At 42.8% G+C, this 15,868-nt stretch overlaps 1 protein-coding gene across 2 annotated transcripts in view; it reads left to right on the forward strand.

The window, feature by feature from the left end:
- Positions 1–15,868, forward strand: part of TAF11 (TATA-box binding protein associated factor 11) — a 79,837-nt gene that overhangs the window by 38,761 nt on the left and 25,208 nt on the right. For both annotated transcript variants that reach the window (XM_069238823.1, XM_069238824.1), the window contains 2 exons: positions 6,566–6,653; positions 13,478–13,574. In XM_069238823.1, the coding sequence (XP_069094924.1) occupies positions 6,566–6,653; positions 13,478–13,574 (185 nt within the window). The remainder of the gene's footprint in view (positions 1–6,565; positions 6,654–13,477; positions 13,575–15,868) is intronic.

Here is a 15,868-nt window from a genome sequence, read left to right on the forward strand (position 1 = left end):
CCAATGGGAGATCCCTGGGGATCTAATCTGATTCCCCCTGTGGTATATCCTAGTTTATGAATCTATTAGATAGTTCCAGGGGTACTGGGGGGAACACGGTGTTGCAGAGTTTATTTCATCTTACTGTTTTGTTATGTAATTGTCTTGTCCCCTTCTATGTCCCTTACCCTGGCGGCGTTTTTATTCACTCGATATGGTCCTGGGACTTCTCCCTTGTCCAGCCGGTAAGGATGCCTGGCGTCCGGATGAGGGGCGGTCAGCAGATAAGGAAAGGGTGAAAAAGGAGACACTCCTTGTAGTCTCTAATGTGTCACCTCCAGACCGCACCCCACCGTGGTCCGAAGGACGGAGATGGGGCTCCTCTCTGCTCAAGGGCCCTGAAGGTCCTGATTCACCTCTCAGTGTCCCAGTGTTTGTCCCAGCTCACGTTTGTAGTTGCTGCTTGTTTACTGTTACTTGATTTCTTCCTTTCCCCACTCCCAGGGAGACCAGTGGGGAGCGTGTCACTGCGACATGGTCCCAAGTTGGCAGCACCTCGAGGCGATGTATTGTCTAAGCCCCGGACTGCAGCCAGCCCCGGGCTCCAAAACCTTCTCCCGGCCGATCACACCCCTGGTAGGCACTCCATCCCGGCCTATAGCAGCGTCAGCAGGGGTTTCCGTGCCCCGGCGAGCACCCGTCCACTCCGGCGGTCCTCACAGCGGTCCGCAGGTCTTCCTCCTAATATCGGGCTCTGGGCCTGCCAGGCCCCCCGCACAATCGGCGGCCGTGCACGCCGGCCTCCGGCCCACGGAGCGCCCCCGACCCCCTTCCCGGCCCTCGGTCACCACAGGAAGGGGGGGAAATCAGGGAGACCAGAGAATCTCGGCGCCGCTGGCCCGGGGCCTACCTTGATTTCTTCTAGGCCCAGCGGCCCCGGCCGCGACCCGCACCTCCTCTGCCTCGGGGTCCGCAGCCCTGCCTCCAGGCCGTCTGGGCTGCCGCCACCTTTCCGCCGCAGCGGGCCACGCCTCAGGTCCGTCCCTCAGCCGCCATCTTGATCGGGGAAGCAGCGGTCGAACACCGGGCAGCCAAAATCTCAGTCCCACGGGGCCGGGAGGGCTGGGAACTCACCACATAGGACGGGGTAGGATAAAGGAACCCCGATGAAGCGTTCACGGTGTTGATGTGCACGGATAGTGATTTTATGAGAGGCGGATGACGGAGGGGTCCTGAGCAGTATAAAAGTGCAGCCACCATCTTGACGCCCTGGCCACGCCCCCCGGAAAACACACTTAAAAAACAAACAAACAAAACTCCCCTCCCCCTTTTTTTTCCCGGCCCCTGCTTGACAGATCCCCCTGAAACTTTACATGCACAACAAGACCCGAGAGGGCACTTTTTTGGAAAATTTCATGAAGATTCTGCAAACAGTGCCAAACATATAGCTAAGTCAAAAGACACTTTTTCTATGGAAACTAGGTCCTAACTATAATGTTATATATATGTAGACACAAGTTGGTAGTGGTAAAATCTTCTTTATTCGTAAGTATCCATTAATATGGCCAATACAACTGATCTGTCTCTTTCTGTCTGGCAACTGCCATTTTAAAGTGATAACATTCTAGCCAGGCAGGAGCCTTCACTCTTACCTCATAACATTCTATAGGACACCATACGCTTCTAAATACATGTAAACATTAATTACAGACACAACACATCTCCTCTCTTAAATAATAAGATATACAAAATAAACATATATACATAATATAATCATTTACCTGACCTGCATAATAAAAACATAAACTATAATAAACTAATTTGTAATGAAATCTGGCAAATACATGGGTCGTTTGATGACTTCCATGTGGAAAAGCCACATTTTCTTGAATTTCCTCTTCTTCACTCACCCTAGTATCCACCCTGGATGACGTCAAGTTAATTATTTTGACTTCAATCCAACCAGAAATATTTTTTGCTTCCCTATATCTTCACTTCCCTTTCTATTACTGTCTTTAAGCTTTACAAAATGACTCATGTGCCAAACTTGTCCATCACTTAGCTTCGCACCACCACCATCCTTGGCTCATAATATTTGCTTTCTCCCTTCTTAACCGTAACAGGTAATTTGACACGCACACTTCACCCTTCTTCAGTTCAACTTCCTTTGCTCCTTTCTTTTTATCCATATAGTCCTTACATTCACTTTGTGTTTTCTAAATGTGTTTTTTACTCCAGAAGGTGACCAATCCTTTAACCTGGTGCTAATCAACCACCCCTGATTGTCCATAGTGAAGGGAACCCTACCTCTCATGATGGTAAATGGACTGTATCCAGTGATGGTTGGTGTGGTCCAGTACATCCATATCATTTTCTTAAAACTAGATTTCCAATTAACATTTTTATACTTGGCCAACTATAAGGAGTCTTTAATCACATGATTAAATCTCTCCACTTCTCCATTTCCACTAGGGTGATACACTAAAATCAATATATGTTCAATAGCATTCCAATTCAAAAAATTATCAACCTCTTCACTTCTAAATTGTACACCATTGTCCCTAATATGTTTTTGTCAGTAGCCCCTCTCTTTCAAAAAGTTCATTAAAAAATACCAATACATTTCCAGCACTAGCCTTGTTAACAAATGTAACCTCTGGCCATTTAGAAAAGTAATTCGTGGCAACCATTACATACCGTTCTTCATTGCCGTTAACAATAGGTCCCATATTATCTACACCAATCATTTCCCATGGCATATCTGGGCAAGGAATGAGATGTAGCATTGGTTTTAACGTCACTTGAGACTTATCAGCATTCCAACATAGGTCACATTGCCTAATTATTCTTTCAATTTCTATATCCATTCCTGGCCACCAATAGCTTTCCTTAATCCTCTTCATTGTCTTTACTGTCCTTAGATTACCTTCATGGCCTATTTTAATTATGGATTCCCATAACTTTTTTGGTGGCATGATCTTGCCATCTCTTAAAATATAATTTCCTATTACTGATAACTCATTATGTACCTCAAAATGACTAATCAATTCAGGATTCATTGCTGTTTTGTCTGGCCATCCATTCTGAAAATAATTTCTTAAGGATATTAACAATTTGTCATGTAATGTGGCGTCTATCCAATCTTCACTACTAATGACATCACCCTTCTTACTCCCTGCCCATGCTATACTTATCTCTTCGTCATCTTCAAAATTCTCTTCTAGGAATAATGGCATCCTACTCAAACAATCTGCAGTTTTGTTTTTTACTCCAGGTAAATACACCAATTTATATTTAACATCTAACAATTTTACGGACATCCTTCCTATCCTATATGTGGCTTTTTGTAGACCTTCTGTAGTCAATTTTAATAAAGGTTTATGATCACATCTAACCTCTACATTTAAACCCCACAAAATGTTTTTGAAGTGTTCTAATCCCCAAATTACTGCAAGGGTTTCCTTTTCTGTAATAGAATGCCTTTCTTCTGCAAGTAATAATGCCCTTGAAGCAAATGCTATTGTGTTTTCCTTGCCTTGAATGTTTTTCTGAAATAACAGCACCAATGCCTTTATTACTTGCATCAGTGGTTAACACAGAAGGGAGTTTAGTATACAATCCAAACAAAGGTCTTGCTTTGCATATTTTATCCTTTATAGTTTCAAAATCCTCCTGCAAAATTTCTGTCCAAACAAATTTAGACTTGTCTTTTAATAATTGTCTCATATTAAATGTATTTTCTGAAAAATTCTTTACAAATTTAGCATAAAATTCCACTAATCCAAGGAATGATCTCCAGTCGTCCTTACTACACGGGGCTGGAGACTGTTTTATAGCTGACATAAGTCCTGTTTTTTGGTTTAATCCCTTCTGCTGCTGTTTTGTGCCCCAAGTAATTTAAATCTTGTACACCAAACTTACACTTTGAATACTCTGCTGTTAACCCATTCTCTGATAATTTGGTTAAAACATTCTCCACTCTAGCATCTTGTTGTTCTTTATCCTCCCCATGATTAAAATATTGTCCTGTAAATATATTACTCCTGCCATATGCTTAAACAGTTTATGCATTAACTTCTGAAAACAGCTGCCACCGAGGCAAGACCATTCTGAAAAATAGCTGCCACCAAGGCAAGACCAAATGGCATACAAATATATCAGTAACACCCTTGAGAGGTCATAAACGCTGTCAAATCCCTCCTATCATCATGCACATTTATCTGATGATATGCAGATAAGTCTACAGATGTGAACCATTCCATACCTTTGGTCATAGCAAGCATTTCATTAATTTTTGGTAGAGGAAATTTTTCCACCACAATGTTATTATTTAACTCTCTCATATCAATACACACGCGTATTTTTCCATTGGCCTTGCGAACTATCACCAATGGCGAAATCAACTCAGTTGTCTCCATTTCCTCAATAATTCCTTTTTCTAAAAGAGATTCCAATTCCTTGTTAACGTCCTTTCTCAGTACCTAAGGTATATTTCTAGAATTGTGTACTTTAGGTACAGCATGTTTTTTTAATACAATTTTATGGGAATAACCCTTGAGTGTAACTATTTTTATTTTTTATTTTTTTCAAAGGAAACTTCTGGAAAAGTAGTTCTTAATTCGGCACCATTCCTCTCACTTTCACTCATTACTAGTACTTGTTCTTCACTATTGGGGTCCAGTATAATTTTTTTATGTTCTTTGATCCATCCATCCAAGTACAGCTGGACCTTCTTCAGCCACATAAAATCTTCCTAATGCTTCCCCCCCCTTAAAATTCAAGCATAACTTTCCTATAACCAATTATAGGTATGGATTCACCAGTAAAATGTGCAGGAGAGACATCTGAGGTACTCAAAGATGCACCTAATACATTTGCAAATTCTTCTTCCCATTGCTTCCTATCAGTTATTGTACACGGGGACCCAGAATCAGCATTCACTGAACAAACTGTTACAGTGCTAGGCAGTGAACGACTGGCAGCATAGAACAAATTAAATATCCATAAAGTGTTGAGGCGAGAGACCGTGATGTGTGTTGGCCAGGGACAGGGAAACAGAGTACTCACACACACCTAAGTATAAATTCCACACTCTCGGCTGCAGTGCCTTCTCCACGATCCTTAATAAAGTCACATCTGCAACACTTCACCGCTAGCACTGTACCTTCCACAACTCGTCGCCAAAATCTTATGTAGACACGAGTTGGTAGTGGCAAAATCTTCTTTATTTATAAGTATCCATTAATATGGCCAACACAACTGATCTCTCGCTCTCTCTCTCCCTCTGTCTGGCAACTACCACTTTCAAGTGATAACATTCTAACCAGGCAGGAGCCTTCACTCTTACCTCATAACATTCTATATGACACCATAAGCTTCTAAATACATGTAAGTATTAGTTACAGACTCAACATATAACTACCTGCTGGTGACCGCCAGTATGTAAAATGTGTGTGTGTGTGTGTGTGTGTATCACCCGTGAGAGAGGTCAATGCACGTAGGGTGCATTAGACTGCCTTTTTTTCATAAACTGAACTCAGCCTGATTTGGGAGTGTGACCTACTTTCCTCTTGGGAAAGTGTTTGGGGATAATTTTAGCAGCTTGGTTCTGCTGCACTGTTTGCACCACCTCACTAATGGAGCATCCTCTGCCCAAACAAGGACATGAGTATTGGATGTGTTTTGAGCACTTTAAGGGCATGGATGCCGCTGCAGATTAACTGCGGTACAGAGGGTGTGTGAGCTGGTGAAAGTGCAGATACAACAGAAGGAAAGGGCTGGTAAAAACAATCAGTGCATCGGCACATGGTGACCCCCCTGCCCCCCACCCACCCACTGGAGGGCCAGTATTGACTGTTTACACTACTCTCTTCATAATTCTCAGGAAGAAAAAGCCACTGGGGCAGCCCACTGAAGGGAGTCACTAATATGAAGCAAATTTCTGAGTGGTTGAAAACAGGGAGGGGGCTGCCATATATATATATCACCTGTGGGAAAGGTCAAGAATGACTGAAACATGTAGGGTGCATTAGACTGCCATTTTTTTTAATTAAGTGCACTCAGTCTGATTTGGGACTGTGACTTACTTTCCTCTTTGGGAAGTATTTGGAGATCATTTTGACGGCTTGGTCCTCTGCCGCACCATCTCACTAATGGAGCGCCTTCTGCTCAAGCAAGGACCAGCGTGTTAGATGGCTATATTGGGTATATTTGTGACAGGAATAGCATGACATTAGTGCCCAATAAACAAGGGGACATACACATGCAGTTTTAAAAACCCACCGTCACAAAAATAGTCTAATGTTCCCATTCTAGAAGTGCTTATTTGCAAGCTGTATGAAAAGTTGTGAATGTAGTTATGATGCGTTCAGAAGGGCCACAAAGACGTATTTAAAGGGAAACCTGTGTCTTCAAGAGCACTTTTACACTTCTGCATCTCTTTTTGTAAATGACTCCAAATCCTTTACCAACTTAATATAGCCTTATGGTCTTAGCCACACCACTCACTAAATTAATTTAGCAATTTAAATAACTTAATTTCACACACACTATTTTTATGTAATATGTCAAAACTTTTTTTTATCAGGATATTGGTGTCTTCGTTTTCAGAGGAACAGCTGAACCGCTATGAGATGTACCGACGATCTGCCTTCCCTAAAGCAGCCATCAAAAGGGTAAAGTTTTAAATAATTGTTGTAATCTGTGTAATGAATGGTCTCTGTGTGTTCCATCTCCCAGTGTGCTGAGCTCTATCTTGTCCCCTCATCAATGCGTAGGTTTCTTATCTCTACTTTGAGTTTGTTGATATTCTCTTATGCTCATATGTTGAGCTCTCTGTACCCTTGCATTTTTTGTTATGTTTGACTCTAACATTCTTTCCTGTGTTATGTAGACCTTATGTCTTTCCAACTGCTATGAAATGTTCTAGTGACCAACTTGATGACACGCTTGGCTCTTTCTTGGTCCTCCTCAGGAAGAACTACTAACTACTTAAATTTCCAGCACCACAAGGACATGCCTAATTTTCTCTGTCCCTCCTAGTTACATGACATGTTTTATGCTGCCGGATTGAAATCTTTTGATGACCTTGATCCTCTACTAAGCTCATTCTTCCCTCTTTCCGTACCATATTTAGATCTCCCGGACACTGTTTCCCTTGCGTCATACTGTGACTTCTGTCTCCCACTTGGTGTTGTACTGAGTTCTTTTCCGTTCTCTTGCTGCAGTGCAATGTAAAACACGCTGAATTGCAAAGTGAAATTTATTTTAAATTATTAGTTTCATTTTACGTTTTTGTCACACAAGTATTCATCTGTTTTATAGTTTAGTAAGCGCACATCAGAGACAATGTATAACTAACATTGAAAGGGAACACAAACACAGTGTAAATCTGCCATATTAAAGATGTGCTCATTGTCTCACCCCATATAAAAAAAAAATAAGGGTGGTAGGTGAGGTGTCTTCTTTTCAGGTGGTAGGCCTTTTTTCCTATCAATTCATTAGACCTGGAGCCCTCTGGGATTAAAAAAAAAACATTTACCTCTGTTCTACTTGTGAATTAAGGATAGCAGGGCAAATCAAATCATCTCAAAGGTTTGGGGTGTTACTTTAGTACACCGCCCACAGAGGAGGGCCCACCTGTTTTAGTTGTCCAAGGTAGCCCTTCCGCGATTGTGCCCAAAATACTTCCCTACTGCACACTTGGGCCACTCCTGCTGCCATATCACTGGTGATTCCCTCTGGAATCCAGTCCTACTGAGGGTTCTCTTGCACCTCTACTGCATCTCAGGTCTGCTCGGGTGTGGGTGTCCACCGTGCATTCAGCTCTTTAGTTCTGAGAAAGCTTGATGAGCACCATCATCTTCTAGGCAAAGGGGCCACTATACAGTTGTGGTGCGTGACATGTTCTGGGATTTATGGGCTGCTAATGCAGAGAATTTGGCTAGGCCCCTCAACAGGACCCACCACCACCCTACACCTCAGTGTAAGGTTCTGGTGGGGTGTTGGAGGCACTGCAGCTTGGCCAGAGCCCAAATCAGAAGCAGCCATATTGGAGCTCAGACTGTCCTGCAGCGTAATTGGTCCATTTTATAGATTGGATTTCTCCTTAACATCAACTATCTTAACCAGTCCAGCCAATATACAACATCTAATGTCTCTTATCATGCTCTTAGCTTACCTTTTTTTTTTTTTTTTTAACAATTGTTAAGAAGTAGTAGTTTATGACACAATAAAAGAAACGTGAACTATGATTTGAGGTACAGAGATACATAAGAGGCATATTGGCTCAGCACATGGTATCTCATGCCCATTAGCCCATAACCTCAGTGGATCATACACTCATTGTTAAATTCAAGATAAAATAACTAATATATTTGGAAGACCCCTCACACATTTTTGCAGTGGATTAAGCTCAGAAGAACGGTCTCCATCTATTCATTTTCAGCCACAGGAGTAATAAATATATTTTGGATGTCAAACAAGAAATCCTTGTTGTTGTTCACTTTTCAGAACAGATTTATGTTTCTGTCTGTCTACTTCCTTTACTGACCTGTATACTTGGCCTACTGCCAGGTTCAGGAGATGGATAAATTGAGAAACACCAATATCTCCCCTTGATATATCATTGAAAATGAAGCCTCAAAATCAGTTCTTAACAGTATTAAATGGAGGATACCAAGAATGCACTTTGGCACCATATAACCTTACATTTAGAACAAGGGATTTTCTGTTGTAGTCTTAAAGATCTATAACCTGCATTAGATATGTGTAAAAGATTTTTTGCAAATTGTAATTTTTAGGCCCTCTAGTTTGGGCAGTATTTTTCGTGTCAGACCGCAGATATCATAGGCTTTTGTGCTGCCCCTTCTTTTTCTCTAGTTTGTATTGTGTGTAACATGCTATTCTCTGTACAGTGCCTTGATGTATATGCTATATAAAATCATAAAGCATTATACAATTTCATTAAATCTACTGCTTCACTTCATACATTCATTTTTATGGTTTAAAACTGTTTTATTGATATTTCTTACATTGTCAAGTGCACAAAGCAGACACAACTTGTGTTTTGTGTCCAAAGTAGTGATTACTTGTGCGCGATGGTGTCTTTAAGGTCTTGAGTTGCTTTAATCCTCATATTTAGGAATTTAGAAGTGTTCATTTTAAACCCAGAAGCTTTACTAAACTCTTCCAGTTCAGAATGCAGGGCCGGATGAAGGGCCAGTGATTTGCCAGCATAAACATGACATAGTTGGTGGGCTATTTTTTGTTGGTGCCCTCCGAAATAAACCCATTTTTACTTACATGGAGCTGTATCTTTTTGGCCAACTGCTCCATATACAGTTCAAAAAAGATGGGAGACAGAGGGCAGCCTTGTCTCGTCTCCCGTTCCACTGCAAAGGTTGTTGAAAAGAGGCCATTGATCTTAACTCTGGCTGTGGGTCCACATAGCAGCTACTTAGCTGCTTCCTGAATTGGGGCCCCAGGCCCACTTTTTCCAGGGTTGCTGCTAGTAATGTCCAAAGTACTTGTCCAAATACCTTTTTGGCATCAATGGAAAGTAGGAACCTGGAGTGGCCTATTCGCTTCACTTTATCTAGGAGGTGTTTAAACTTGTCACTGCCCTCCACCCCTGTTCAGAAATAAGCCTGTTTGGTCTGGGTCTATAGGCCTCTGTATGTAAGGCTAACATTCCGGTAAAACTCTTCATGATGATGTTTAGTAGTGATATGGGCCTGTAGGAGGAGCAGTGTCCTTCCCGGACTTGGATTTGACAGCTTAGATGGAGCCAAAGCACCCTTCCTTTCAAAGGTGTTCTAGACCACATCAGAAGTGGGGCCAGCAAGGAGCAGAATGTTCTATAGACAGTCATCGTAAGACCATTGGGGCCGGGCACTTACCCCATGTGATCAATGACATGACTTCTGCCACCATAATATATGCGTCTAGTGCACGCTCCTGTTCTGGCATTACGGTTGGTAGCAAGATGTCAGTTAGGTATGTGTAGGTGTCTGATGGGGGTAGGTGATCTGCTGTGTTTAGCCTTTCCGCAAAGCTATAAATGATGTCTGCCATACTAGTAATGTCCCTCCAGTTTATGTAGTTATAAGCTTTATGGTGCTTTCTTGTCATTTGGCTTGTGACTTGCAGGCCAGTAAGCGGCCTGTCCTATTGCTCCCTGAGTGCTAGCGTTGTTTTAGCCTTATTAGTGCCAGTTCTGCCTTGTCAGTATCTAGTGCCTTGAGTTGTTGGCTCACTAATGTGAGTTGGCATCACATGTGTTTGGACGCCGTTAGTTTATGAGCCCTTTCTACGTCTGCCCCCTTCCCACAGTATCAGGGTGGTCGTGCCAGGGGTGCCACTAATGTTGCAGTAATCTAGGATGCTACGTTTATCAATGGGTTGTGTTTCAGTAGATTGTCGTTACATTTCTTTGTTCATATAGGAGTGTCTATTGATGCTATATGTAATTCGATTGTGCTAGGCAAGTGTTTGGAAAGGGTTGATGTTTAAATGTTGGGTCTCATGGTCTTTGCGGGGATATACGCAATTCCCAGAAAATAATTCAGCGTAGGGTAGGGTTGCATTGGGTGCGCGTCTTGCCATATGTCAACTGCTCCCATTTCCCTCAGCCATTTAAGGCTCACGTTCCAGAGCGTTCTGGTTTGCCCCACCATTTGGGTGTACTTGTCCAGGTTCTGAGTCCTTAACTATGTTGATGTCCCTTCTAATCAGTATGTCCCTAACTGAGAAAACTGGGACTTGAGTGAGGGCGGATTTGAGGAATGATTCCCGATTCTAGTTTGGGGCCTTTATTGAGCCTAACATGAGGGTGGTGGGTCCAAGCAGTATACGTATCACCAGGAGACGTCTGTGTATGTCAGTTATTGTGTCCATCACTTTACCGTGAAATTTGTTAGCCAACAAGATTGGCACTCCCTCAAATTTTTGGGTTCCAGAGGATAGTAACTGTACATCATTAAACCAGCACAATTGGAGCATCGGCCAGTCCAGTTTGCTAAAATGTTTTTTCCTGAAGGAGGCAGAGGCTGCTATCTGTGTCCTGCTAGAAAGAAAGCAAGGCTAACCGCTCAGCTGGGACATTTACTCCTCTCACATTAAAGCTTAGGACCTTCACCATCGTAAGCTCAAAGAGGTAGAGCCTCGTCCTATGAGCGTCCTAGAGTGTTATTTGTGCCCGTGCTTGAATGTGTATGTTAAGAGTACAAGAGTACAGTGGTGATAGTCGTGGATCCAGCTTCCCTCCCCCAGTAACCACACAACAACAGTAAACCGTATACTTGAGGGCGAACTCTTCTATGTTGCTGGGGGCCCGACGTATCTGAACTTTGAATCACCAGGATCTGTTTGCCAGTTATTCCAAGTGGCTTTGGAGGACTATATTCTGGTCTCGTAGTTCAAGGACTGCCTGCCAAAGCACTTCACTTTCTGTTCCCTGGAGTCCCAGCGGTTTCCAGTGTGCAGATTTGCTGTCCCAAATCCCCCTGCTCGTGTTTCATCTCTTTTAAGTCTTTGAAGAAGTTGTCTTGCAGGGCTGCAATGTCTTTGTGTAGCTTGCTGAATAAGTCCTCCATTAAGGTACCAGTGAGTGGCGCCTCTGGCCACCACCTGTGACTGTCTGATGGGAGAGGGGTCTCCGCTACGGTACCCCTCACTCGTGCAGTCCCTCCCGTGCTCCATCTTTTTTGTGGCTGCTTTTGAAGGATATCCTTCAGGTTAGCATCTTTCTTATTTCTGGAGGATGCCATTCTCACTATGTCCTGCGGTCTGCCGTCTCTGTGCCACTCTCTGCTGCTTGTGTGGTGGTGTTGGTCATAGTCGCTCCTCCCTGGAGCAGGGCTTAATGTCCCCACTTCTCCTGGAGAGCCGTTTTATTGTTTTGCTCTCAGTCCACAGGGGTCTGCCCAGATTCTGTGGACATCGCCCCTGCCGACCCAGTAAGCGACAGGGCAGCAGTTCAGGATCCCAGGGTGATCTTCTGCCCTATGGTCCTGGAAGTGGGTGAGCAATTCAGGGCTAAATCGCCAAATAATGTCCCTCTCTGCGCAGTAGGCTGGGTGCTTTTGAGTGTCCCATGTCGCATTCCAGCAGTCTAATCCCGGCTTTCTACCTTACTCCATCTGCTGGCAATGGGGGACTCAGGTGTGTGTGGCTTCAGTCCTTGATAGTGCGCCTGTAGCCCCGTCTCCTTCACTTCCAGGGCGACATGGTGCATCCAAGCCGATTCATACCACCTCTTTAACCCATAATGTATGTAGGTGGGAGCACACAGGGCCTGTAGCGGGCCCCTGCTGCTCTCCCTCGGGCCAAGGAACAAGTCTTTGACTCTGAAGCTATCAGTCCCAGAGCACCTCTGTCTCTGCCCTGGAGCCACAGGGCCTGGCCTGGCACTGGCTCCTCCTTCACTGCCCGCCGCCACTCCCTTTACACTTCCAGGGTGGGTTCAAGCGGCACAGACTATGGGAGTGCTCGCTCTGGGGCTCATCAGATGTTTGGAGCTTGAGAACCACCACCACTGCTGCTCTGAGCGCCTGGGTGGGGAGACACAAGGGTGAACTTTCTTTGGTGCAGCACAGAGCAGGTAGCAAAAGTACCTACGCTGTTGCCATCTTGAACACATTCCATATACTCAGTTCTAGAGCACTTATATGTGGTTGCAGATAATTAAGGCTAAAGCTTCATAGGTGTGTTAAAAGTTGGGATTGTCACTCCTTGAGGTCACTTATTTAAAAATTGGTAACAGATGCTGCAGTTTCCAGTGCATATCGTAAAGAATTTGGTTTTAAAAGCCACATGTTTTGATTGTTATTTCGAAGGAGTATGTGTCACCTGCACCATAAGTGTTTGCGAGAAAGGTTGATCTCTACCAAATGCTCCCCTCCCCTAGAAATTGATAAACCATTGTGGCCAAGTACCAGGTTTTACAACATAATATTGTACTGTATATGTGTCTACATAATGCTACATACCTCTGGCTAGACGACAAAGCACATTTGTGGACTGCTTGGCCCCTCATAAAATTGGCTGAACCATAGAATGTAGAGGCAGGTAAATCAACTTACTATGTGATTCTTAAATGTGCAAAGCTTGCCCTCAGATAATAGTTTTCATTTGTATTAAGTACACTATCGCCACACATTCCCATTTACATCCTCTTATACCTCTTTATCACAATCTTTGCTCTGATTTTACCTCCCATTGGCATGTTCTGTCTCACATGCCCTTGGGGCTACATCATATGCCAGAGATTAGCATAGGATGCAATGTATGAGCACCACACTGTGAGCTAAATATGGTACTGTATTCCTCCAACCACATGCCTGGCACAACCACCACCACTACATGCCTGTGATAACTACCATCTGGCAGACATCTGTGGCTCTGTCCGTGCCTCTTGAAACTGTTTATGGGATGGTTGTATGTTTGCAAGCATCTGGATCCAGCATGGTCTGCTGAATTATTTCTGTCTTCTTTTAAGCTGATTCAGTCTATCACCGGCTGCTCCGTCTCTCAGAATGTGGTCATTGCAATGTCTGGCATCTCCAAGGTCTTTGTGGGAGAAGTCGTGGAGGAAGGTGAGTGACTGACATTCCCATGCACATAATTTGCAGAGGTAGTACTGTCATAGCTTTTGAAGGGAGAGAGAATTTTGTGAAATGAGATTGGGCTGAATTGATCGAATAACGCATTGAACGAGGGGTGATCTTGTAATTATGGTTATTCAGCTAGTCCAGCGAAATAATAAAGTATCTCCCTCCCATCACACCCCCCCACACCTCCACCATTAACACTTGGTATCGTCAAATCCTTTTTAAGAGCACGTACAACTTGTTTGTTAACAAAGTTTGGCTGATACATATTAAACAGCACTACTTTAGAATAGGCTGTCCTCTCACTCTTAAGTGCTGCTGATAATGTTATTTAATTTGGCCTTTCAACCTTTTGGGGTTGATAACAGGTGCTTTGTGTCTTTTGGGCGATAACAGCTCTGCTACAGGCTTTGCAGATGTGCTAGTCGCTGTGTAAGGGGTATTGTTTACTTTATAACAGCAATTACTTTTAGTCACTTAACAGTGAAATATTCCCTTAATCTTTGTTTTCCCCCAAAATGTAATCTCCATATTTAGTGATCCATATAGCTCTCACTAACTCCCAGCGCACAAAAACTGGGGCCAGAAGACAGTTTGGAAAATTTAAATTTAGGGTTAAGAAAAAAGCTTTTAGAGAGAACCTATTGTACCTTCTATGTAAAATGATGCAACGTAGGTAGATTATTGTAGTATGTATTGTTTTATAAACACCAGGCTTGAAGCATTACAGTCCTATCTGTTGATGATAACTGCTAAAACTACTTGAAATACAAGGTTTTTACTGTTTGCTCATAATTGCGCGGTTTAGGTCTGAATAGATGTTGATCGTTTGGTGGAAGTCTAACTTTCAGGTGGCCTAAATGTTGAAATTGAGAGGGCTTGTAATATTCCATTAGCAAGTCAGTACTGTAGACATGTTAGGGAAACACTGTAACAATATTAATGCATTTAATTTGATATACTTGTGGCTTTTTTAAATAGATTGCCTTATAGAGCACAGCCTAAACTCAACTGGTTTTCAGAACTCTCTACTGTTATGAAGCAATACAAATGCCCAGCCGAGTGCAAGATTGGGCAGCCTGCAGGATTTAGTTAAAATAAAACATACAGGCTAACAATAGTAGCATTTGACAATTTGAAAAAACGGGTATTAAAGTATTATACAGCATGACTTGAGAACAGCACCACCAGAAACCTAATTTTGGTTGCAAGTTGTGGCAGACCACCCATGCAAGGTGTTCCAAAACAGACATAAGCACATGTTGGGGCTAACGTTATTGTCAAGCTAAATACAAGTAGAGAGTGTGAAGCAGGGTTGAAAGTAATGTAGATCTAGTTAAGGGTCATAACTGAGTAGAAGACAAACCATGCACCTTTGCAGACAGAGTGATAAATATAGAGTGAGTAAGGGGTCTAAAAGACTGAAAGAAGTGTGTCAGATGACTAGGACTACCCAAGAGTTGGTTTACAGGGCTGCATGGTTACACATGAGTCCTGAGAATAAATGACAGTGCAGATGTCTCCCCAGGACCTTGTTCTTAAGAAGGGATTTAACATTTTGAGGAGCTTGAAAATAGAGGGTGCCCCTGATTTTGGGAGCTTTGCTGGAGCAAGATCTTTTTCTTAAAACAGGGAGTGAGGTGAGTTCTCTTGTCTTTGCAGCATAGGGCATAGGAGCATCCAGATATTGATAGCTTCTGGAAGATCTATTTTGAAAATATTTTTATTGCATTTTTCAAACTTATTGTATAATCAAACCCAGTATCAATTAGCATTACATAATCTCTAGAAAGGTTTACATGAGGTGTCATGAAACTAGGTAAATATGTGTAAGAGCTCTAGTGGCGACTGTCCTTCTGGTCTCAGTAATAGTTCAGTGGAATAATTGTTTCCAACAAAAGGTATTCTGTCCTTCGATATTTTATCACTGACCTATATCAGTAGGAGCAAGAGATCTACTCTTCAAGAATAAGTCATCCAAAGTGGCATATTAGCTTCAGAACCATATGCAAAATCCCTTGTTTTAATAAACCCAGTAGAAAGTGAGGGTTGTTCGATACTTGGAGTGTTAGAAGTCACTTTTGTTTTCTGGCATTCCGGTACACTAGTGTAAATTGTGTGGACTTCAGTAAATCAAAATCGTTTCTCACTTAGGGTGGAAACCACAGTAATACGTACACTGGTTTGGCTTACATCACATTTTTTAACTACAATTTTGTGCTTCCTATGGTAGTGAGGTAAACCAATGGCTGACAATGAGCTGCTTCAATTTATCTCTC

This window comes from Pleurodeles waltl, chromosome 6 (assembly GCF_031143425.1).
Source record: "Pleurodeles waltl isolate 20211129_DDA chromosome 6, aPleWal1.hap1.20221129, whole genome shotgun sequence".
Lineage (NCBI taxonomy): Eukaryota > Metazoa > Chordata > Amphibia > Caudata > Salamandridae > Pleurodeles > Pleurodeles waltl.